The 26,515-nt window shown below is 37.8% G+C and overlaps 1 protein-coding gene across 1 annotated transcript in view; it reads left to right on the top strand.

The window, feature by feature from the left end:
* Positions 1-21,906, top strand: part of LOC133209592 (transmembrane channel-like protein 1) — a 56,989-nt gene extending 35,083 nt beyond the window's left edge. Inside the window, exons 11-21 of the mRNA XM_061348291.1 lie at positions 2,179-2,323; positions 4,163-4,357; positions 11,229-11,408; positions 11,624-11,776; positions 13,153-13,281; positions 16,277-16,344; positions 17,650-17,889; positions 19,085-19,210; positions 20,505-20,583; positions 20,680-20,809; positions 21,515-21,906. Of these exons, the coding sequence (XP_061204275.1) occupies positions 2,179-2,323; positions 4,163-4,357; positions 11,229-11,408; positions 11,624-11,776; positions 13,153-13,281; positions 16,277-16,344; positions 17,650-17,889; positions 19,085-19,210; positions 20,505-20,583; positions 20,680-20,809; positions 21,515-21,783 (1,714 nt within the window). The 3' untranslated portion in view covers positions 21,784-21,906. The remainder of the gene's footprint in view (positions 1-2,178; positions 2,324-4,162; positions 4,358-11,228; positions 11,409-11,623; positions 11,777-13,152; positions 13,282-16,276; positions 16,345-17,649; positions 17,890-19,084; positions 19,211-20,504; positions 20,584-20,679; positions 20,810-21,514) is intronic.
* Positions 21,907-26,515: the final 4,609 nt, after the last annotated feature.

Raw genomic sequence — 26,515 nt, 5'->3', positions numbered from 1 at the left:
TCCAGGAAATTCAGTTCTTCTACCTTTAATGATACCTTATGTGAGTTAAATTATTTTATGAAGGAAGAAGGGAAGAAACAAAGAAACTTATAGCAAATAATACTGTGTGTAATTCATAGTCAGCAGTAAATGAGTCTCATCAAGACTATAGAGGAGTGCTCACATTTGCACAGCAGTATAGAATTAATGCTACTGGGCATTGTAAAGATTTAATCATAGAGGTAAGTGAAACAGGGCTTAGGCAGTAAAACTGGTGATACATTAGTCATTTAGCTCTTAAATTCTAGACTTGAATATAGTCTTAAGATCAGAATTTAAATGAAATAAAATTATTATTTTATAGCTAAGTTCATTATTGGGATAAACTTTGATAATTCTGACAGTTTGTAAGGAGGTAAGCTGCGAAGGAATATAACTTTTAATAATCTTGATTCAAGCACGGTGACCTACTACAACAATACAGTCAGCTATAGTGGTGGCTTTAAAAGATGCCTACAGTGAAAAAAACCAGAGCATTGCAAGTCCAGATTCAAGGACACTTGTCAATACAGAGAAAATTGCAGCTGGTATTTCCAGTGTTTTGTCCTGAAGTCAGTATTTTTTCCTTGCATGAGCACTAGCTTAATTCATGTTCTCTTTTTCAAATATGATGTGGTTTCTGCATAGGGAAAGAAGCATTTCAGAAGAAAAAAAATAAAGTCTGCAGTTACATATATGTATTTTGGAGGAGGAACACAGTAGTACAATAAAAAAGTCATAGTTTTGGCTCAAAACTACTTTCTTTTCTTTTTATTATGTAAATGTGAAAATGAGAAAATTCTTAGTCTTAGACAATTGCATTTCAGTGACTGCCACTCAGAAAAAAAAAAGAGAAAAAAGAATCCTCTAGAAGAAAATCCCTGTGGCCCAAATGAAGGAATATCCTTGAGGAAAAAAATAAACTGTATGTGCTAACTTCCCATCTGGACATGTGACAGAAACTAAAAGCAGTGTAACAGAAGGTTATGCCATTTTTCTGCTGTTGACTGAGATCTGGAAAAGAGAATATCTATGTTAAAGAGGTAGGGAGGATACTAAGCATTATTATTCTAATTAGGAAAATATTTATATTTAGGGCTCCTCTTTGCAGCTCTTTCAGTACATAACTTAAAATAAAAATATTTCAGCTCTCGAAATCACATCCCAACCACAAGAATCTTCACTACTTCATTGGGAACCCTTGAGAAGGAATTATTTTAGTTTAGAAACAAGCTGCAGGACAGATCCTAACAAGAACCTTTCCTGGCGTCTGTCCCTTCTGTATACGAGCAGCAAAACAGAAAACACAACCTTGGTACTGGTTTATGACAGCTCAGAAAGATTTCAGGTCTTGTTTATCTATTATTGTCTTCTCAGATTTGACAATATGTATGTTACTGAACTGTTAAAAATGAGGTATGTAGAGTGTATTGATATTAATTTCATAACTTTGCTGTATTAGTGAGCTTTTCCTGATCAAGAAATCAATACAATACTAAAGGCTGGATGGTTTGTACCCTACCAATATACTCCATCCTTGTGCTTAATGGTTTTAATTAAGTAATAAAGTACATGGAAGCAAGACCACTATTATTACATGAGTGACAATGCTTTGAAATAAAGAAGTTACCATTTAAAATTAAGTCAAGTCACTAAAGAAATAATTTGAGGCTTCTGGATGCTGTTATCAATCTTGAAACAAGTGCATAGGAGATGAAAAGGAAGCTGTACTGGTAATACTGTTATATGGTAATATCCACATTTTGTTCTGGCTTGTTATTTTAGATTTTTTCTTTCTTTGTGAAGTCCCTAATAAAATCTATGACAGTTCAGGATGCTTTGCATCTCTCCATTCCAGAGATTTTCTTGATATTGTTTCCCCATTGGGTTTCTTTCCAGCAGAGTTTCTCTGATGTATGAATGAAATAAATTAATTCTCTTTCATGAAAATGTGCTTATAAATTGTCTAAATATGAAAATCTCTATCCTCCTCTCTTGTTTCAGACTAAATGTTCCAAGTTTAGTATAACATAACTAAATGAAATAACTTTTTTTTTTTTTTCCAGAACAATGTTAGAATTTAGAAACAATTTAAAAGTCATGTTCACATTTCAGAAATATTTCTAACAAGGACTTCATCTGTCTTTCTGGCTTTTGTAGAATGGCAAGAAATGCAAATGATGATGGTGGTGGGGATGATACTAGTTTTAATTTCAGCTGGAAAATGTTCACAAGCTGGGACTACTTGATTGGAAATCCTGAGACAGCAGATAATAAGTTTGCCTCCATCACAACAAGCTTTAAGGTAAAATAGAGGTCACTAAGAGAGGTAGCCTGATTTATCTGTCACACTGGTGTTAAAAGGAACTAAGGTCAAGTCTTAGCTGTGCTGGAGCCTTGAAAATTAAACAAGAATTGTCAGCTCTATACCCTTCTGAGTATTGGTCTTTGTGCCTTCCTGTCTTAATTTTTTCTTTTTTGATTGTGGAAGAAAAAAGCATTAACAACATCTTTTGTGTTATCTGTGACTGCAATACTAGTTTTAGAAAAATGATTCTACTGTAAAATAATCTCCTCCATTTCCTCATCTCCGATGTCTTCCATTTTCTATGCTGCTTGTCTGAAAAACTTTTTTTTTAATGCTGGTGACATTTTGCTAACCTCACGTTATCATTTTCTCTTGCTACACAGAAGAGATACCATAAGATAAAGCAATATGATCATCTATAAAAGGTTATTCTTCATATCAGAATTAGCCTCAGAATTTTGGTGTATACTTGCATTTCAATAAGGAGGTTATCTTCCTTACATAAAAAAAGTTTTTATTTTGAAATTAATTATCAAATAAATCCCAGTTTGCAAGGCAATGCAAGGTGTTTTCAGGCCTCTTCAATTTATAGACTATGTTGACTTCAAGAGTCATTGCATGAGGAATCTGGGGGAAGATGCGAGATGTACCGCTGTTAAGACAGTGAAGGGGATATATTCTATATGTTGAATGTTAAAGAATGTGTTTCTACACTGAGGTCAGTGGGACACACCAATGCAGCATGTAAAGGAAAGTTTAATTTAAAATGTAATAATGTACAGGAAATACACTGGAAAGGAGTTGCTAGGTAATAATGAAGGTGCTAGGCTTTAAGTCATACCGACAACATAACATGGGAGGTGAAAGACTGAGCCCTGGTTTCATTATCTAGTCACACAACAACATCCTTCCCACCCTTCCTTTCCCTACATGCCTACTGTGCTCAGCTGCTGAAAGTTATTTGGAGAGGAATACAAATAAGTAGAGACAGAGGCAATTTTAACAAATAAACTCATGAAGCTTTACTGCTATCTTTGCAAATGAGCAAAGAACCTCATAAAGAAAGAGAAGTTTTGTCTTAGGTGAAGTCATGGGAGTTTTGCTTAAGACTTTCATTTATGTAACAAGCAGAAGTTGTAAGAAAAAACAGAACCATGCAGAGTAATTATTGCAGTGTGGAAGTTCAGCTTCCCCTCTGTGCAGCTGATCTTTATGCCAAAGTGAGAAGCTGTAACCAAACTCCCTTTCATGAGGACACTTCAGAGCAAAAGCCCTTTCTGCTGGTAAAAGTCAGAGCTGTAGATTATAGTTAGACCTTAGTCTTAACATTTATCAGTACTGGCCAACAAACGTTTTATTTTGCAGTCTGAGGCTGTGCACTGTCTGCCTTTTTTTGAGATTCCTACGTCTAAACTATCTGTTGATTCCTTCTGAATTAAACATTTTTCTCATTCTCACAAATGTACATTTTAAAGGTGTGTTAGTTCCTTTTCTGACAGCTCTTCACACACCTATCCTGCTGGGTCACTCAGCCACACAGCACCCCACAGGCTCACAGAGCATGCTGGTTTCTTTTTGGCACACGGGTACAGGTATAATGGGACTCAGTGGGGACACACTCAATAGAAACAAAGTGAACTCTGTGAGACAAAACCCCGAAGTCTGCCAGCGTCTAAACGAGATTTTATGACACAATGTAAGTTCATGTGAAAACATGATAACCAGGTGTGCATTCACATCTTAGTAATTTATTTGACTGACTTCTAACCACTACAGAAACAATTTGGGGTCTTGACCATTAAAGTACTAATAATATTTTCTTTCTAACGAGTGCAGGAAGCTATTGTGGAGGAGCAGGAGAGCCGAAAAGAGGAAAATATTCACTTGACTCGATTCCTGAGGGTTCTTGCTAACTTCTTAGCCCTATGCACACTTGCTGGGAGTGGCTACCTCATCTTTTTTGTCGTCAGAAGATCCCAGAAATTTGCCCTGGAAGGTCTGGAGAACTACGGGTGGTGGGAAAGAAATGAAGTTCGTGCTAGCACATTTCTAAAATAGATGTGGTTTGAAACTGTGCTCCTCTGCTCTGCATGTTGCCTGTTTTTTCCTGAGAATTTAAATACTCTGAGTGTGGGTGGTAAATTTCTAACAAAAGAATTGTTCTTGTCTCTCTGTTTCCAACTTCATTAAGATGACTATTCCTTGGTTCACTCTTTCAAATGTAACCTTTGCATTTAGTTTTCATTTGAGGCTTTTACCTTTCCTTCTCTGTGCTCTTAAGATTGTTTTCTAGCCACTGTATGGACTCATAAGATGTTTGTAAAGAGCTCAGACTGCTGTTGCTTTCCTCCTGAGAGTGGCCCAAGCATCGGTGTGTGGGCTTATCCAAAGTTACTTGGGGCCTTGTGAATAGCAATAGGATGAAACTCATCTGTTGCTGTTCCAGATGCCCAGGCCAAAAGTCCAGTACCATTTTTTATGCTTAATCCTCTTCTTCTAGCACAGATGAAGCCTTGCCTTATCGAGGTGTGTAGTAATAGTGATTCTGTTTGCTGTAACAGTGTGCAGTAAATACCCAAAGTCAGTGCTGCTGTATGAAAACCTAGGCAGGTTTTACTTTCTTAGCAGACCCTGCTCTGCACATTCTAAAACTTGTTGTTAGTTCAAGCTCCTCTTCTGAGCTGAAATGTAAAGTAGATGTCTGATTTAAGGTAAGGCTAAAAGATGCTAGCCTCAAAAAGCTGCTGGGATGGGTGACAGTGGAATGAGGAAAGTAAATTTTGAATTTTCAACAGCAAAACCTTAGTGAGACAGTAACACAAAAACTCCAGCAATCCACCCCTGAAATCCAGAAAAAGGGGGCTGCTGAGATCGGGTTATTTGATAAAAGTTGCTACATTTTGATCTGATGGAAAAGTTGTATACAGAACTGCTTGAATTAAAGCCACATGAGCTCTAACTGTGACAACAGACTAGCAGATGGAGACAGTTCAGGAGGAATTCAGCTTTCTCTCAGTTGAAAGGTATGGTAACAGATTTGTAGGAGCAAGAACAGTCCTACTGAAAGCTGTTATCTTATGCTGCAATCTGGAAAGTAGTTAAGGGTATGCATTTCATTGTTTTACTTTGCTTTACAAAAAGTACTGCTAAGGAGATCCTGTATCACAAAACTAAGATCTGGAGCAGATGTGCCTCTAAAGGACAGTAGATACTGCAACATTGCCATTATTTGGCTAAAGAATTTTTCTTATTGGCAGAAAATGGATGTGTTTGTGAGGCATAAGATATTGCCTTTGCTTGGATATTAGTATTTAATTACATAAATATATGGCTTATATGTAACAACCATGTAAAGAGTTTTTCTAGATCAGGCTCTCTTGTGTTTGTATCATTAACAAATGAATTGAGATTTTGATCAGAAAAATACCCCATAAATACCTAATATAGTAAGAAAAAAATAGAAGTGCAGCTCTTACACTTCAAGCAATAGTATGTAAAAAAACAGCATTCTTCATAAAAGTAGCTCTTTTTGCAATAAATTTCTTTTCATGACACTGGATGTTTTAAAGGATTAAAAAAATGTTTACACATAGTTATGGTGTCAGGTAAATACCTTTTTTATCATCTGTTCCTGAGATTCACAGCCTAATAAACTGCCACTGGTCACTTTGTGGATAACACCTTTTCCTCTCTATCTTGTTATAACGTTTACTGTAGTGGCAGGACAAGGGGTAGTGGGTTAAAACTTAAACAGGGGAAGTTTAGGTTGGAAATAAAGAGGAAATTCTTTCCTGTTAGGGTGGTGAGGCACTGGAATGGGTTGCCCAGGGAGGTTGTGAATGCTCCATCCCTGGCGGTGTTTAAAACCAGGTTGGATGAAGCCTTGAGTTAGATGGTTTAGTGTGAGGTGTCCTTGCTCATGGCAGGGGTTTGGAACTAGATGATCTTAAGGCCCTTTCCAACCCTAACTATTCCATGATTCTATGATTCTATGTTGCAAATTTTTAAACTCCCTTTCCACATTTGTATTACCTAATTCTGTCAGATCACAGTTCAGGTATAGTTGTCTAATGTGTCATGAAACTCAGAAAAATAAGAGGAAACAGACAGACTGGGGTTGATAAGGGATTTCATCAGTCTTTGCATTGCTTCTCATGCATGGATTTGGCTTGGTGGTTAGTTATGGGTGGAAGATGATTCTGCATCGTGTGACAATTTCCCCATGGTTGTAAAATGGAGAATAGTGCGTGGTTCCCTTGGTAAAGAGTTCTGAAATTGGATCAAAATTACTAAAAATAAATTTGACTTTTCTCATTTGATAGAAGACATTTTGCAGAAGTAGAAGGTAAAATGAGCATCTCTCTGTTAATGAGGTACCCCGTTTTCTCATATGTATTCCTGTACTGTTTAAGCGCAAAGCTACTTTAAACCAGAAAAAACCCATGAGGAGAAAGACTTTTTTTTTTTTTTTCTTTCTCAGTATCAAGAAGGTATAGCTTAAATATTTCAGATCTTGCTACCTGAAACAACCCCAGAGAACCTTTGCCAAAAAATATCCTGCTATTTACTTTAATGTTCCCAGTTATGGATATTGAGTACATTTATATTGAGGTTATTAAACCATGTTGCTAATGCTCTGTTTAGTCCTAGAAATCATCAAGCAAATTCTATTATTATGAAATATAATTTCTAGTTTTAATTTCTTTTTTAAAAAATGAAACTGTTTACTAGAAAAGTATTAAAAAGTTTATTAGTGCTTTCTGCAACCAGTGCTAGACAGATCTATAGCTACTGCAATTATTGTTAGCTTTAGATAGACTATTTACTCTTAATGAACTTATCATTTAATCAACTAGCAGTCAGTGTTCAACATTTTATGTTGTGTTGACACAGTTTAATATGTTTGGGGGCTGATGTTTACATGTGATTGCAGTCACAGGATTTCTTAGTAGGTTCAAAGTAGCTGGAAAATCTTCTGTAAGCAGTAATTTTCTACCCTTCAGAGTGTAACACAGGGGCTTGGGTTTCTGGTGTATTTAATGTCAAAGAGGGATAAAACCCTGTGTTTTGGACCATAGTTTTAATAATTAGTGTGTGCCCCTTGGTTGTGGATCCTTTCTTACAGAAAATTCTCATATTAAGGCAGAGACAGCTTCTGAGATTCCCTCAGCTAATAGTGAATATAAGACAACACTGGCTACCAACCATAAATCTTGCATGCTAGCATGCTGCCCCTAGTCACATTTTTAAATTCCCAATCCACTTTCTTAAAGTCACACAGAGCAGTGAAAATGTCACTTATAAAAACAGGGACAGAAAATCTGCTCCAGCACCTGAGCTTCAAGAGGACAAGAGGTCCAGAATTTAAATCAGCTCCTTTGTGAAATCAAACTGGATTAAAGTGGATAAAATTGAATGGATGATTCAGTGGATGATTTTTTTGTTCAGCAAAATCCCTTTCAGAAGCCAAAAAATACGGAAAATATATCTATGAAACTACATGAGAAATGTTTATGTTTTTGGTATACAAAGACCATCATAGTTTTTGGATTTTGAAGACTCAATGTGTTACATGTCTCAGTAAAATTTTGCATTTTTGGTTGTAATAATTTCTCAGTTTTCAGCTTTGCAAGCTTCTGTGCCTCATTTCACCTCTTATCTTAAAGATGTCTTTTCTCCAGTATTAGAAATGCTCTTGAGATGGGTAACATAAATAATCAAGGCATGGAAAAATGCGGATAGAAAGCAAATGAGAAAGAATATGCATGCTTCAGACAAGTGATAAAAAAGGCAAAACATAATAAAAATATAGAAAATATTGAATGTTTAAGAGGGAGAAAAGCAGCAATTTCTGTCCTGCCTCTCCCACACAACAGTAAGGAAGCTTTCAATAAGGTTAGCAGGTACTGCATTTAAAAGTGCCCAAAGAATATACATCTTCTTCCCAAATGCATATTTAGTCTGTCTTCTAGTATAAGAAATAAGGGACATCAAATGAATTTGGCAGAAACCAGCTTCAGAAAAGGCCAAAGGGAAGGAATGGTAGATGGTGGGTGGGTACCAGTGCTACGAATGTCAAAACTTACATTTGTCTGAAGTATTTGATCAGAACAGAATTTTTCTATCGAAAATAGGATGTGCAGCCTGTTACAGTAATTTTAGGAATATACAATTAGTTGTGTTGGTTACAGCTGACTCCTGGAGTTTTGCCATCTTGGGCCATATTTGGTGTAAAGTCTGGTGTAAAGAAGGACTTGGGGTGTTGGTCAATGAGAAAATGAACATGAGCTGGCTTCAGTGTGCACTTGCAGCCCAGAAAGCCAACTGTACCCTGGGCTGCATCAAAAGGAGCGTGACCAGCAGGTCGAAGGAGGTGATCCTGCCCCTCTACTCTGCTCTTGTGAGACCTCACTTGGAGTATTGTGTGCAGTCCTGGTGTCCTCAACATAAAAAGGACATGGAGCTGTTGGAACAAGTCCAGAGGAGGGCCATGAGGATGATCAGGGAACTGGAGCACCTCCCCTATGAAGATAGGCTGAGAAAGTTGGGGCTGTTCAGCTTGGAGAAGAGAAGGCTGCGTGGAGACCTCATAGCAGCCTTCCAGTATCTGAAGGGGGCCCATAGGGATGCTGGGGAGGGACTCTTCCTTAGGGACTGTAGTGACAGGACAAGGGGTAATGGGTTAAACCTTAAACAGGGGAACTTTAGGTTGGATATAAGGAGGAAATTCTTTCCTGTGAGGGTGATGGGGCACTGGAATGGGTTGCCCAGGAAAGTTGTGAATGTTCCATCCCTGGCAGTGTTCAAGGCCAGGTTGGACAGAGCCTTGGGTGGCGTGGTTGTGAGTTGTCCCTCCCCATGGCGGTGGGGTAGGAACTAATGATCTTTAGGTCCTTTCCAACCCTAACTATTCTATGATTCTATGATATTTGTGAGGGCATTTATTTGTTGGTATAGTGCCTTTCTGTTGCCATATTATTTCTGAAAAGCAATAGCAGTCCTAGCTCCCTGGGTAGCAGGAAACATGGATAGTATTAGTTCTAGCAAAATGAATTCCAGCATGGCTCAGAAATGCTCATTTCAGAGACAGACTTTGGTGAACAATTACTTTTTTTTTTTTTGTGGCTAAATAAGTTCTTTTTACTTAATTGTTTTAATATGGTTCATCTCAAATAAGCATATTTGTGTTTTCCAGCCACTTTTGTGACTTAAACTGGGGCTTTGGTTTTTGTTTCTTGTTTGTTGTTTATAGTCCCTCAAAGGCACACTTTTTGTAATGCAGTTTTATTTCAAATTGAAATTGAATACTTGCACTTTGAAACTTTTTTAGTTATTTTCATTTTTGGCTGATATAATGAATTAGAACCAAAATTTTCAAATAATTTCCAGCAATCACTTAGGAATGTTACGTTACTGGAGTGCCTCACTCATCTGTAGAATTTATAAGCTATGTTGTATTTCAAACTTTCTATAAAAGCTAGGTATCTGTTTTTCTCAGTTTGCCTTCAGTAAACTTACACTATTTTCTTATTGCTAAGAAGACGAGTTAATCGTATTAGAGGTTTCTAAGAATATCAGGCAGAAAAAAGCAGGGTTGATTTGAATTTGCTTATGTAGTGAGGACATAAGGTCTGAGATAGAGAGCTGGGCAATCACCAACTGTATGAAATTTAACAAAAGCAAATGCAGCACTTTCCAACTGGAATAGGGTAACCCTGGTGATACATGCACACTGGGGAACAAGAGGATGGAGGGCAGCCTTATGGAAAGAGACCTGGTGGTTTGTCTTCATGGCAAGTTGAACATGAGCCAACAATGTTCCCTGGCAGCCAATAGGGCCAACCGTGTCCTGGAGTGCATCCGGCCAGAGATCTAGAGAGGTGATTGTCCCACTCTGCACTGCCCTGGTGCAGCCTCACCTCATGCACTGTGTGCAGTTTGGGGCTCTTCAATTTGAGGAAATCAGACTGTTAAAAGCATGTTCAGAGGAGGGTGACCAAGATTGTGAAATGTTCTGAGGCCAGACTGATGAAGAATGGCTGAGGTCACTTGGCTTGTTCAGCTTGGAGAAGAGAAAGCTGAGGGGTGATCTCATGGCAGTCTACAATTTCCTCAAGGTTGTGCAGTGGAGGAATAGGTGCTGATCTCCTCTCTTTGGTGACCAGCAATAGGACATGAGGAAATGGAATGATGCTGCATCAGAGGAAGTTCATCTTGGACATTAGGAAAAGATTCTTCACCAAGAGGGTGTTTGGTCACTGGAACAAGCTCCCAGAAGTGGTTGTGACACCAAGCCTGTCAGAGTTCAAGGACCCTCTAAATGATGATCTTAGTTGGATGGTTTAGTTTTAGGCATTGCTGAGAGGAGTGGGGAGCTGGACTTGATGCTTATGAGTCCCTTCCAACTTGAGATATTTTATGATTCCATGATTTGTGACATCTACAATTAACTTTTGCGGAGATCTCAGATAAATACTATGTAGTGCAGTATTTCTGTAAGAATGCTTTTTGTGGGATATCTAAGTCTATTGGGAAGATGTGGTAGAGATGCAGCATGAAACAGTACCTGAAGCAGATTTTATTAAGTTCTCTGATAGCAGAATTTTGTTTGAAATGTACCTTCTAGTCAGAACGACTAACATATGACTTTTTGAAGTGAAATGAAAAATTAAAAAAAAACCCCCTCACATATCCATCTGCAGAAGGTAACAACTAACTTTCCAACTTTTTCTTCCTTTCTGAAAACATCTTGTGACTCCCAGGGTGGATTTTGTTTTTCATTGAGTAAAAGGTAGTAATGGAAATATGCAATACACCCAAGTCAATAATGACAAAAGAGCTTGCCTAACATTTCTGCGTAAACCTTTTTCTTTATTTTTTTTTCTTTTTTTTCCCCTCTTAGGTGAACATGGTTATGTCACTTTTAGGAATGTTCTGTCCAACTTTATTTGATGTAATCAGTTCTCTGGAAAACTACCACCCTCGAATAGCTCTCAGATGGCAGCTGGGACGAATCTTTGCTCTTTTTCTTGGCAATCTCTACACTTTCATTATTGCCTTAATGGATGAAATCAATCTCAAGGCAAGCCATTTATTTCCCTTTGCTGATTTTAATATGTAGATGGGCAAGGATGAGGATTTCCAGACAGTCACAGACGTATCAGTGAAAGATGTTCTTTTCTTTCTCTGCTGTAAACCGTGTCCTTGCCTCAGTTAATAATGGGAGTTTTGGAATAGAAAAAGTTGTGAGTTGGTAACAAGTTCATGATGTATTTTTTTTCCCCACTTCTTTCTTAGTTGGAAGAAGAAAAGATAGTCAAGTATAACATGACAATATGGGAAGCTAGTCTGTACAATGGTACTATTCCAGAAAATTCAACTGCTCCTCCAATACAGGTGGACCCTGCAGATGTCCCCAGAGGGCCGTGCTGGGAAACAATGGTAGGACAGGTAATTTAACAGCTTTGATCTCATATTTGAAAATAGGTCATTGTTTGTTACAAGGTATGATATATAAACCCTCTTTATTTCTGCTAGTAACTGGTGTTAAGGTGGGAAAAATGTGAGGAAAAGCACAATGTGGGACTTTTTCCTGAGCCAAAAAGTAGTGAAAAAAATATTTTGAGTTTCTTTGGAGCCTGTCTAGTTAAAAATTATTTCTCCTGATAGTTAACAGCATTTAAAACATTTTTCCCCCCTCCTTTTCACTATTCTTTTCATTTATCTTCTTCCTTACCCCATATTTGTGTTGCAAAACATGTTTAGCAATTTTGAAAACCTGGATTTCTCACAACCCCTACTAAATGTGGTAATCCTCATTAGAACTCTGATAAGGCACTATCTCTTTGTGACCGCTACAGACCTATTAAAAATGTCTATAAAAAAATCGAGTAGCTCAACAAGGAAATACATGCAAGACAGCTGTTACAGCAATGTACTTTTGAGAAGGCATCTCTATCGATAGCCAAGTAACAAAATGCAAAAGAACAATAGCGATTGATTGTAAATCTGCTCAGTCATTTTATTTGATTCAGTTGAATAGATATTATTATTGACTTATTAAGCAAAATGTAATTTCAAAATAATTTTGTAACATCTCCCTTTCCTCTATTTGGTCATACCTTGTTGTTTTGTGCATGAGAATGGATTCACCACTGAATCACAACATTTTCTGTTGTTCACTTCGTCATCTCACTTCCTGACTGACTGTATCACTATCGTGAAGCAGACAGGGAGGAAAAACAGCCCCTCTGTTCTTTTCAGGGATGCTGAATAATAAACTAAGAACACAAAGAGCTCATCACTGCACTAGTTTTCTACTTAATTTCATAACAGGGAGAGTAAGAGCCTTTTGGGCTATTGGATAAGACTTGTTACAGTAGGGTTTAGTTTATTTACTAAAAGTAGAGGAATGAAGACTTCCATTAGGATTTTCTTCTTTCCTCTCCATGTGTACTGAGAGGTTTGTGCTTCTTGAGAAAGAAGCCACTCCTTTTTTATTAAATTTTCCCACAGTCAAAGAGATCAAAAGCAGTTTAACATATCAGCTCAGATTTCTATTATAGCAGCGATCTTGGCTGGAAGCCTTTCCCAGTCTAATCATGCACTGGAAGTCTTATCTGATAATATGAGCACAAATTAGAGCAAAGAATACCTATAGCAAACGAGGGGCAATTTTTCTCCTGGCATTTCTCATAATTGGTTAATGTAGAGCAGAAGTGGTCTTTTCTGTGTTGGAGCAGGGTAAGCTCAATTAGGGATGTAGTCCAGTATTTCATTATTATTGTAATTATTTAATTGCTTAAACCAAAATATTGCTCTAACAGGAATTTGTGCGGCTGACTGTCTCTGACACGATGACAACATACATCACAATTCTAATTGGCGATTTCTTGAGAGCTGTTTTTGTTAGGTTTTTCAATTACTGCTGGTGCTGGGACTTGGAGTATGGATTTGTAAGTATCTGATTTGCTACATTAATTATCACTTCACATTTTTATAGTAAATTACATTTTCCTTTCAACCCTACAGAATTAATAGCTGGCTAGACACATCACCTTCAAAACACCTGAACAACACTGTGTTAGTTTTTCTCAGAATTTGCTTGTGCCTTAATATTTGTCTTATTCTTCAGCCTTAGGAAATGTTGGGGTTTTTTATATTGGATCATGTAAGAATACTGGGTACATATTTTTCACACATTTCCAATTTTAAGACTTATTCCCTGTTTGACAGAATACACTCTCATTGATTTCTACAGGATTTTGGATACAGCCTTCTAGCACAGTGTTTGTGAGAAAGCTATGACAGAACTTGTCCTAGAAATCTTATATATATTTGCTAGAATTAGTGTACCTGGAATAAAGGTAGTAAGTCCCTTAGGTGGGCGCAGAGCTCTTCACTTGGGAATGAGACTTGCACTCTTTTACAAACTGAGTTAGGCTAACATAGCCAGCTAACTTAACTACACCGTAAAGTCTGAAGCTGTTTTTTCACCTCTTAGCTGTTAGTACTTACTGAGCGGTATGGGAAAGAGCTAGGTCATTTAAACCCATCTGCATGAGTGGCCAAAGTAGTTGTTCCGCCATCTTCTAGTCTTCCTTTCCTCAACATTTTTAATTCACGCATGTACAAATTTCTTTTTTCACTAAAAGTAGCCTCTCAGGAAATGATAATTTTGTGAAATGCCTGAATCTTCCAATGTTGAGAATCATACAGTAAACTACAGGACATTTTTTTCTTGAACTGGAAGTGCCAGTTGTCAGATGAAGACACATACACTCATCCATTAACACTTCAGACTTAATTTTTTGCTCTTTGTTTTTTGTTACCATTAGGGATGTTAATAGTATATAATACAGTAATTGAATCAATAGAACAGAGCCTAAAAAGGAAAGAGCTTTAATTAAGAGCCTGGAATGAAAAGCTGCACAGATACCATCCTTCTCATCATTCATCCATACACAAAGTAAAGAACATGCATAGAGGTGATAAGCAGTGAGAGTGAAACTCACAGCCCACACACAAGGGCTTTAACACTCTTAAAGGAAGCTGTGGCATGTTTATCTAGCAACAAGAGGATGCTTATTTCCATGATGTATTTTTGTTCTCAAAGTGTCAACAACACGTCTGCTTGTAAGGGATGGTGAAACAAATTTATTACTGACATTTTTATTTGGCATTTTACAAGAGTGGCTTCAATGGTTTGGTCTGTTAGGTCCTCAGGTCCAGTAAGCTGAATGAAACATCACCCAGAAGTGAAAATGAAAACTGGAAATTGTTAAATTTCTGGAATTATCTGAGCTTAAAATCTTCCCTGGGAAGTAGATCTACCTGTATCTCTGTGATTAGTGGCCATGATATACCTATTATCCATTAATTTTCAGCCTAAGTCTTTTGACAACCAAAATGTCCTTTGGCAAAGAATTCCAGAAATTAACTTGCACTTTTTGTGGAAAACCACTTCTTTTTGTTTGTTTAAAAAAGAAATTTCAGACTATTTGTTAATGCTAGCCCCTATGTTATGAAGAACTGTCACACATTATTTGATTATGTATGATCCTATTCATCTCTCCATGCCAGTTATTATATTCTTTCCATACAGTTCTCCTTAGTCAACAAATTTCCCGTTGAATACTAGTAATCTATTTAATCTATCCTCATATAGAAGTAGATTCTTAAATAGATGCAACATAAACATAGCAGTTTGCTATAAACATATACATATATATCTGTACATATACAAAAATACAGAGGAGGAGTGTAGGGACTCTCTAACAATATAACATAATATAATTCAAAATTGTGATTTTAACTGGTGATTTTAATAGAACAATTTTGTCTTGCTTCAGCCATAAGTTAATAGTTGGTTTTGTATGTCATGCACCTTCCTTTCTCTAGCAGTCATCCACATAATTAATAACTGGTAGATACACATTATCCATGATCTTTTTGTCTACCTACTGAGGTGATCATGTAAGTCACCAACTATGGTGTAGCAAAACTTTCTGAGAAAGCTGATTAAATCAGAATTGTGACAGTGCAAAGCCACATGAATAATATGCCCAAAGCAGACATTTAGTTGGAAAGCAAAACTTTACAGCTACAATTTCTGACAAGAAAGTTTTGTTCTGGTTCATGTCTGCACAAACTCACAAGTGTGTGATTATTTCAGTCACTGGACAAATGCAGTGTATTCAGTGTTTGCAGGTGGAAGTGTTCATGAATTAGAGACTAGTAAATAAGGTAGAAGAAGAGATGTGGAAATGATTACATGTTTGAAATGCCAAAATGAAAGGGTCAGATGGATAGTTCAGAAATACAAGACTAAAGAATTATCTGTTGTGTCTATACTGGAAACAAAAATTCACGATACTGTGCTTTCTTCCACAAAGTGATAACAACACTCAATAGCTGATTTGAAGTAAAAATTAGAATCAAACAAACATACTCAAGTAAGAAATAAGATATCATTTTTAAGTAGGGAATACAATGACTGGCAACATCAGTCAATGTTTAATAGGAATTCTTCAACAGTGTAACTTAAAATGTGAAAGGTACTGTTATAATTCAAATGAGAATTAAATCACAGCAGCCTCATGGCTGGTGCCGTGTCAGGGAGCACAGAGACTGACCACCACTAACCACTCCAATGGCACATTTATGAATACTTGTTTTTGCAATTTACCTACTACTCAGAAGTATTTTTAATTCTCCATTAGTACCTTCTCCAAAGATGTCTCAAAAATTTTTCCAGTAAAATACCACAAGCTGTGTTAAAGTCTGCCTGCTGGTCTTGAGTCATATCAATTTGATTCATGATCCACTGGTAAGATGCAACAAGAGTCCTTACATCACAATGCCAGTATGCTGAACAGGTTTAATCTACTGTAAATCATCTTAAAAGTCTTAGTTCAAGCCTAATGAAAGCATCTGTATTATTTCTTTCAGCCATCATATTCTGAGTTTGATATAAGTGGAAATGTGCTGGGACTGATCTTTAACCAAGGCATGATCTGGTAGGTGTGGCAAAGCATGCTGCATCTTCAGGACTGCTATATCTATGAAAGTTTCTTCTGAAATGCTGGTCCTGTCCCATGACTTTACTTTGATGGAAGTGTAATGTAGTATATATCAAACTATGGTATACTACAATCAGCGGGACCACTTCAAAACCAGTTCTGAGCTAAGATTATTGGATCAGATGCATCAGGATTTTGCAGTGAGCCAGTAAAATCAACCACTAAAAAGCTGCAAAGATGAATATTTTGTACTGGTAGCTAGCTACAGCAAACACCTAGCCAGTACTGTTTTGCTTTGAATTTCAGCCTTTCAGAATACCTTACCACTCTTCTCCCATGTGTCCTGTGGAAAAAACTCTTAAATGTATGTACTCTTATCTGTGCAAGCATGTGAATGTGTATAAAATGCTGCTGCTGCAGTATTAGTTCTTAGCTGTAGAGGATAAGAGGTCTATGTTGCATCCTGGCTTTGGACTTTACAGGAGTTGTAAAGAATGCCTGTGTGTATAGTTGTCATGCAAGATACTCGGTCTTCCTCAGGAATTATCCTCCTCAAGGACTGTTGGCTTCTCAAAGTTAACCCTTGCTATGGCTCAATTTTTCTCCTTTAAAATGACTTTGGTATCAGACTTTCTGCTTGGTCAAAACTCTTACTCCCATAAAGCCCAAAGTTTGAGTGTATGTCAAAGAAGTGACACAGAAATGCAACAAAGAAAGAGGCTGTAGATTAAGGAAAAAGTAGATTCCCAGTATTTTACGATCTGTATCTTTTGGCCAGACAAATGAAAGTAATTGCCCTTCAGTCAGCGTGGCACAAGAAACAAGGTGTGATAAAATAAAATGGTTGTAACTGTTTCAGTGCCATAACATTGCAACCATACGTACCAAGGAAAAAACAAGAAAAAACAAAATTGTTTTGGTAATACCTAGCTTCAAAGCTGTTAGATTTTCTTTTACAACACAACTGAGATGCTACTTGAATTGAAGGAGCAAAGTAGGAGTGGATAATATTTCATCAGGTGATCACTTAATTTGCACAGAAAGAGGGCTTTGCAAATTTGAAACAAAAAGTTCATATGGAGAATTAGCTCCATAGGTCTCCAGTTTGTCTTAAAGCAAGACTGAAGAGACATGATCAGTAAAAAAAAACAACCAAAACAATGATGGTTTCATGAACTTGATTTCTGAGTGCACGGTGCACATGGCTGCAAGGTGCATTGACATAGTGACTGGGTGGCATATCTAGGAAAAGAGAGTCCAACAACAAAGCGGTCATTTTTTAATTTGCCTTTTTTTGTGTAGGATGGGATCTTTCTATGCTCCATGTCTCCCAGCCATCAACGTGTTCCGCCTCCACACTTCGATGTACCTTCAGTGCTGGGCAGTGATGTGCTGCAATGTCCCCCAAGAAAGGGTCTTCAAGGCTTCCAGATCCAATAACTTCTATATGGCCATGCTGCTTTTCATCCTCTTTCTCTCCACACTGCCTGCTGTGTACACCATTGTCTCCATCCCACCATCTTTTGACTGTGGTCCTTTCAGGTTTTTTGTGTTTTAAATCCGTCTTTCGCTATTGTTGTAATGAACTGCCTTATCACATCACAACGAATGATGCAGCTTCTATAATAAGTGTTAGCACCTGATAGACTGCTTAATTGTGTCACATTTCTCATTGTGGATAATTCCTGAAGCTGGAATCCTAGAAAACTGTGTAGAAAGTTTATTTGAAGTGTAGAATAGCAAATCTTTATTTTAGATAGTTGTAATGTAAAAAAATGTCATTACACTAGAAACTGTTCTTTAGGAGGAGAGCAGTAACTTATTATACACCTCTGGTCTGCTGGCTTGAAGCTCATGGCTTTCATGAAATGTCTGCATATGCATGGGAGTGGCATACCAGAACACATGGTGGTGTGCTAAATGTATAGTGGTGCAGCCTTTGACTGTTGTGACTCTCTCCAACTGACACAGTATTTCATGTGTCTGTACTACCACTGTGAAGCTGATTCTTGTTCTGAAGTCTTCAAGACCTTCATGTTCATTAGTCCCTTCTAAAAACTTAGTCCGGCGTTGCCTGTGCAAATGTGTGCCTTGTATTCAATCTAGTTTAGATGTTGCCACATTTTCTTCTGTGCACACTACCCAGGAAGTCCAGGGCTGTTTTCACCACCTTTGCTTGTGAGGTAGTATAACAGGCAACTATAATGAGCACCCAACAGTCAAGATATGAAATTAAAATTTTAAAATACTTTAGTCTTTGGTTTGACCAAAGTATTATGAAAGCAAGGCAAGAAGAATAGTAAAAGAGACATCCTGATTCCAATGAAAACTTTGAATAATACATTACTGTTGTGAATACAATGATACCTACATTATCCCCAGTGCACTTTCTAAAGGAAAAGAAGTGTTGTCACATTAACTTTGGCCAATGCAAAATATCTGGGAGATTGTGTCTAGCCACCTGCAGTAGTCACAGTCACCTAAGATGAAGAATTACATGAAAAGCCAAAAATTCTGATAAGACAGAAAATTGCTTGCATTTGTCAGAGCAATGATAACATCATTGATGCTACTTTAAATAACATTCCTTTCAGAGTGTTTTAAATAATGTTAACATTTAGTTTATTGTCCCTTTCCCAGGTTTGATGTGGTGTGATTAACCTATATATGCATACTACTGCATTGACTTTGCCATCATATTTGTATGTGACATGTTGTTAAATTTTCTATTTAATAGTGGGAAGACTAGAATGTTTGAAGTCATATCAGAAACTTTGGAGCATGACTTCCCTTCCTGGTTTGGGAAGGTGTTTGGTTATGCCTCTAACCCTGGACTCGTCCTACCTTTTATATTGCTGATGGTGTACGTATGGAATATTAACTCAAAGCTTGCTTTTTTTTTCAACTCTGGATCTTCACTGCCTGAATATCTAATCAAATACAGTGCTGATTGCCCTGTGGTGAGGGACTTGAAAAATTCATGAGCCTTTTATTTGATCATAATTAATGTGCCTTTACACAAAGGGTAATCTCTCTTTTGTGTTCAGTGGCTTTCTTTTGTTTTTATTATTGCTGTTCAAAAATGCTGTTGTTACTACAATAATGGAAAAGATATTAAAATGCAAAAGCCTATGGGGGATCTGAAGTTCTGTGACTTTGATCAGCTTGCCCAGCAGGCAGAATAGCACATCTTAAATCCTTAACAAGTTCAATAGAAACATGATCATTCAGCATGAAGCAGAGTTATTTCTCAGTAATGTTCAATGTGTCCGTTGTTCAGTGCCTTGGTCTTTCTTTGATAAACAATGTCCTCTGTGCTGTTGGGGCAGGGGTATGAGACAGAGTGTTGGAGACTTTATGAAATAGGGCCAGGAGAGATTTTTTTGTAAGTCACTTGGTACCTAGCAAAGAATAATGACTCGGGAATAGCCTTTCTTAGAGACAGTAGTAAGTCCTGCTTTTAAAGGCATTTTAAAACTCTGTATACATATATAGGATTATTTAGCATACTGTTGATCTAAAAATCAATTCTATGTAGAGATGAGCTGGGATTTAAACCTTCATTGCCGAACTGCCAATAAATATAGAGAAGATTACAGAATACAACAGAAAGTGAAGAAGGATTTTGCATAAGCAAAATGAAATTCTGAGATTAACTTTTGCAAAGGTTCACTTAACAACATATTCTACTATAACCATAGCTAGAAAAACAAAGAATCCAGGCTGTCCTCTGAAACACATGGTCAATTCCGACTGATTTTTTTTTTTTTTTTTGAGTACTTTTCCTTTCCTGAAATGGTCACAGGCATAGATAATAAAAATAAATACAGAAAACCTCAAAAAAAAAAAAAAAGAAGAAAAATACAGGGCATAATCAGGAATAGCTTTATGATAGACCTTCCTTAGCTACTATAAAATGGAATGTAGGTATTGGAAGATGGTAATTTTTTTTTTCAATGTTTTTTCCCCCTGCTTTCTTCATTCTGTGGGGAAGCATATTGCTTATTGTCAAAATACTAGTACTAATTAGGCATGATAAATGAGGAAAAGATACTGGCTTTATATTAGCACAACTGTAGTTGTTGCTATAGGAATGTTGCAAGAGTCTTTATATTTAAAACATTGCCTAAAAAGGAATTATTTTGTTTTAAATTTAGCCTGAGTATTTATTATCTCAACGCTACATCCAAATCCTACAAGGAAGCAAACTTGGAACTTAAAAAGAAGCTACAAAGTGTAAGGATTATAGAATTACTGATTTTTTGTTTTACTAAATATCAGAGAGGCTGTTCAGATCACTGAAAGATGCCCTTTCTCTCTCCCCATCACTAGCAAGCAGAAGAAAATAAAAGAAGAAATAAACAAAAGGCACAAAAATCAAACGAACAAGATGAAAATCCATTTGAAACAGAACCACCACAGCAAACAGGAGGCAAACAAGATGAATCCACCTCAAACCAAGGTAAGGACTGTTTCGAACTCAGAAATTCATGTATGCCAGGCCATATTCTGCTTCACTGCCATGACTGCTTCCTTTGCCATAGTCTCCTGAAAGGTATTCATAATATTGAATCACAATTATTAGCTCAAGATCCAGTCCATCTTGCTTTCTTTGGTTCGTTTAAGAAACACTATAACATTATTCCATACCAGGCAATGCCTAAGGAAAAAATCCTGTAGCAGAGCTATGAGTAACAACATCACAGCCTGGAAAAAAACCCGCCGCCAACCAACAGTTAAAACCTGGTCTGAATGTCATTGGTCCCTCTTACCCATCACAAATCAGGTGGGTCCTTGTGCCTCCCTCTTGTATTTCATTGATCCAGGGCTGCTCAGGATAGCGTTTATCCACTCTCCCATGTTCAGTGGGAGAAGGGGTAGTGAGAACTAAGTATGGTAGCAATTGTCATTAGAAAGCCTAGCGTGGTCAGGCAGATTTCAGTCTGTCCTGAATATTCTCACAGGCTGTTTCTCTTTCACGAGTCAAAAAGGACTGGAGGGAAAATAGGATCAAAGATTGTGAAGGTGCATTACCCTGTTTTCAGGCTGTTGGCAGGGGAGGACCACGACTTTCCACCACAGGCTGGGGTGGACTGCAGGATTTGCCTCCTTGGGAATTTCTGTTTTGCATGTTCATATTTTAATCCTGTTCTCAAACACATTGCAGACAACAAAAAAGGACAAGTTGGCAATGAAGCGAAGAAGACGGGACAGCCACAAGAAGCCAGCTCCTCTCAGGCACCCCAGCATCAAGGCCCTGACCTGAATGGCCACTATCTCCCACAGAGCAGAGGAGGAAACCTTCCTCCCCCATCCCTAGCCGTCACAAGGCCACCAGCCCCCAGGGGATATGGAATGCCAGGCTGTCCACCTGGAAATGCACGCTTCCCAGGCGTGCAGCCAGGAATGCCTAGGGGCCCTCCCAACTACAGATAAAGAGCTCGAAGAACACTGTGATATGATGAAGGATGCTTAAGGATAGAAGAGCAGTTGTAAATGCAAACACACTTGCAAGCCCAAAGCCCTGCCTGTGTTTGTTGTAAATCTTTATGTGCATGCCCATGCTTCATGGGCTTCATTTTTTGCAGGATGGGATGCTTCACAAGGAAACATTGCTAATGTCTTCCTGCATTTGAAAGCATTGCAAAAATGTGTTGTCTGTGTCAATAGGTTACTAAACTTAAGGGTATTTATTGGAAGTTATTTATTAGAAGAATGAATAACATTTTGTATTCAGTCAATTATTTTCTTAAAAGCCTGAAAGCGTGTCCTTAAGATCTTTTACTTGGAAACATAGCTCCATATAAAGTGTCTGAGAGTCCGTTATGCTCAAACACTGCATATTTCTTGTCTTCTGCAGGTGAGATATGCTTACCCAAAGATTTCAGATTGTACATGAGAAAAGTAGGATCTTTTCAAAAGCTGAATGACTGTGCCTGAAGTCTTTGGGAAAGTATTTAAAATGTGAAAGAAAGGCAATTTTCTTGCCTGTTGATGTGAAAAAAAATTAACTCCTATCACAGGACAACTTTTACCTAGTAATAGTTTTAGTACATTCTGAAAGACTAAAACTAAGTTTGAAGAATAAAAGTGGTGAAGAAATATCTCATGTGCAGCAAAACATATTTGAGGAATAGATACAAGACAGTTATGCAACAATTTCCCCCAGATATTTACAGGATTGTGTTATGACACAGGGACACTTTGTACTGCATAAGAATACATGCTGTATAATCTGCTCTGTGAATTTATGATTGCGTATTTGTATTGACCTCTATAGAGTCCAGGGTAGAAGAGGTCTTTAGTCTGATAGGTTTTGTGGAAATACAGATACCTTGTGTAGAGGTCCATTTCGTACAGTAGAAAAAATAGCCATATCTCAGTATGAAAGTCTGAGACATCACAAAACAACCTCCATATAATTAAATTCTGGAACTTTAATTGCATAATTAAACTGTGAAAAAGGCTTTCAAAAGCCACCAGTATAGACCATGTATCTCCATAAAACACAGCAATCCAGACATAATTTTCAGCTCAGGCAGTCTTTGACTGAATTGCCAGAACCTAGGGGGATAAACCAAGGGAAAGTGCACTTTGCCTTGACTCTTGTACTGCTTCCATGAGCACCTGCTATCAGCTGGAGATAGGATATTCAACCAATCAGACTTTTAGTGAGTACCATGGTAGCTGTTCTCTGTATGCACTGAGCACTGATAATCAGATCAGGAAGTAAGTGGATTGCAATAGCTACAAGGGAGGGGCTTTTCACACACACTAGAAACGTTGTTACTAAGGGAGAGGACAAATATGTTCAGACTGGAGGCGGAGGCATGTCTGCATGTGGGGTGCAGACAGTCTTGAACTTAGAGATAAGTGAAGTTCAGTGTAAATGGTTTCATCTTTCTCAGATAAGATTTCTAATCTGTGGATTTCAGACATGCGGGAAAAGTACAGTAATTCAAACTATTAATTTGAAATCTTCTAACATGATTAATTTTTAAGATGCATATGTTTTTAGTCAGAAATACTGTCAGTTAAGCATGGGCCCCATTTCTCTTGTTCTTCCATGCTTTTAAGATAACCTGTTCCTACAAGCTGGGATTGATCCATCATGAGAAACTGATTTTCACAGAGGTTGTAGCTCAAAGTTCCTTAACATTTCGTAATATGAAAACAGTGGTTATTCCTTAGGAAAAAGATTGTGTATAGAATAAGCTAAGAAACAGTTTTTAAAGATGCTTTATTGCTTGGTGATCTGTGTTTTTCAAGGGGTGTTATAATAAATTCGAGTTGTAAACTGGTTTTGATGCAGTCTGTTTTCCTGAAATGTAGAAGGAGGTATAGCTACATGCACAGATCTTTATAAGGGTTCCTTGTTCTGTTAGGTCTAAATATTTCCTGTGGTATTAAAGACTTTACCATTATTAGCAGGCTTAGTATTTAATTTTGTGGGATTACTTTACATCATGAATGGGAGAGAGACACAGCAAGAAATCCACCAGATAAAAATATTCTGGGGCAGTTTTGGTTAGATCTGTATGCTGTATTGATTTTCAACAATAAATGTGTTCTCAGGATGCATCTGTATATGCAGTAATGAGCATCTAATAGCCAACATGGATAACAATAACAAGACAAGGTGTTGTTCATACCCTGTGATCAGCATCAGACTGCTGTGACGGAAAATGTGATATTTATTCTTTGGTACCTCTAAGTAAAGGTTTTTCATTACTGTACTTCATGAAGCTGTGCTTTCAAAGCTTCCTAGCTTAGTTCAGCTTAATTGCTTGACACCTCATTGATAACATAATACTGATTTAGCAGACAGAATGTAATCTTGTACATTTTAATGTTCAATACTAAGTTCACCTTTAATAAAACATACTGTTTACTCGGTAAAGGTAATTTTCAAACTATTACAATAATACTGCATTATCAAATTTCAAGTCAAATTCCTTTCTGTACAACCTTTATCACTGTCCTGGGTTTAGCAGTAGCAGCCATTTTTCTCCTTCTTGGTAGCAGGTGCTTGGTAGCTGTGTTTTGACTTTCAGCCTGGGAACAGTGCTGATAACACCAATGTTTTTAGCTGTTGCAAAGTAATGTTTACCCTGACCAAGGACTTTCTAAGTCTCATGCTCTGCCAGGGAGGAGGGTAAGCTGGGAGGAAGCAGAGACAGGACTCCTGCCCCAAACTAGCCAAAGAGGTATTCCATACCACAGCACGTCATGCCCAGGATGTAACTGAGAGTTACCCAGAAGGGCTAGTTGACTGCGAGGTATGGTTTGGTGCTCGGTAAGGTGAGGTGGGGTGAGTTATCAGTTGGCTGGTGGTGAGGTGTTATATTCTCTTCCCTCGTAATTTCCCTTATCATTATTATTATTGGTGGTAGCAGTAGTGATTTGTGTTATACCTTAGTTACTAAACTGTTCTTATCTCAACCCGTGGGAGTTGCATTTCTTTTCGATTTGCCTCTCTGTCCCTCCGGGAGTAGGGGGAGGGCAAGAAGGGGGAGTGAGTGTACAAGCTGTCTGTCTGGGGTTAAACCATGACTGTTCATTTTGGCGCCCAGTGTGGTGCAAGAAGGGTTTGAGAAAATGACAGATCTGACCAGACTAATAGTCACTCGTCACAATGCCGATTTATTGCCTGTCAAAGTTGTTCCTTTTGGTCTCACAGTTTCAGAATGTTGTAACTTACTTAGAGCTGGTATTTGCTGTGTTAGTGTTTATCAATTGTGGGGCTTGGGCTAAGGTTCTTGTCTCGCTGTACTTTATGGCAATGACTTGTAATATGGGTGGGCTCCAGCAGCAGGGCAGGACGGATGTGGCCGTGGGCTTGTAGCTGGCCATCCGGCTGCTCTTCACTGACCTGGCCCTCGTCCTCACCTCCGTCTTCGTGAGGCTGCTGGGAACCGAGGAGGAGCAGCCCGAGGAGCCGGCAGCGGCTGAAGCAGTGTCCTGTCTCTGCTTCCTCCCAGCTTCCCCTCCTCCTCCCTTGCAGAGCGTGAGACTCAGAAAGTCCTTGGTCAGACTAAACATCACTGAGCACCAATTAAAAATATCGGTATTATCAGTGCTGTTCCCAGGGCGAAAGTCAAAACTACAGCGCTGCACCAGCTACTAAGAAGGAGAAAAACGACTGCTGAACCCAGGACACCAGGTTCTTTTTTTTGTAGTTGTGGTTTTTTTTTTTTTTGCTTTGTTTTTTTCTTTTTTTGTGTGTGTGGGGTTTTTTTTTTGTTGCTGTTTTTTTTTTTTTTTTTTAATCCATGTGCTTTGTTCTTTTCTCCAGCAGAGGTCACAACAACACAAGGTATTGCCACACATCCATGTGAGCAACTGCCTTAGGGAAGGCTAAGTCCTTCCTATCTGACCAGGTAAAAGTTGACAGAACTAAGGTTCCTAGTAGAGTTTCAGATAACTGGTAATTCATGGGAATGCCAAGAGTTTGCTGATACGATGTTTGGACTAAGGCCAATAGTACAAGCTTTGCGGTGCTGTGGATATATAAGAGCAAACAAGGAATTTAATAGGCCATCTGAAATAGTGCATGGGAAAATTCAATGAACAAAAAAATCTTTCCAATGTTTCTCTGTTCTACAGATATAATAACTGGTAGAATAATGCTTTGGGAATAAGTGTTAGTTTCCCTCTTAAATGCAATATTGCTAAATGATATAGTCTGACTCACAGGTTTTTTGCAGGTCAAACTAGTTCATCTATTCTGTCATGTCAAACCTGACAATATGTAATCTTGCTCAGAAAGACAGCTTTAAACATTATGTAAAACTATATAGAAAAGGCAAACTACAAACTCATAAAAATGAGTTTTCATTTCAGGAGCTTCTGTCTGGGAAGTTAAAATAATACCCTCAGTCCTGTGTGTCCTGTCTGAAGTAAAATGATTTTTTTTTTTTTTATAAATGCATAGATATGTGGTAATATTCAGATAGAAAAGTGTTATCCAGAATAATTTGGGAAATGCTTTTGCAAAGCAAAGATGTGTGGACAAATGGTAAATTGTTATTCCATCAGTGAGGATAAAAAATAGCTCAGCAAAAATCCAGCAGGACTCTATACTGTAGAACATCTGTAATGGCCCAAACACAGTCATAAGAGATCACATGCAAAGATACTATCAAAGGAAAAGTGACAGCCTCTGTAA

This window comes from Neopsephotus bourkii, unplaced genomic scaffold, assembly GCF_033783945.1.
Source record: "Neopsephotus bourkii isolate Nb327-2 ecotype Australia unplaced genomic scaffold, CSIRO-AGI_Nbou_v1 NB_350, whole genome shotgun sequence".
In the NCBI taxonomy this organism is placed as follows: domain Eukaryota; kingdom Metazoa; phylum Chordata; class Aves; order Psittaciformes; family Psittacidae; genus Neopsephotus; species Neopsephotus bourkii.
Note: the sequence above shows the minus strand (reverse complement) of the source record. Positions and strands in the feature narration are given on the sequence as shown.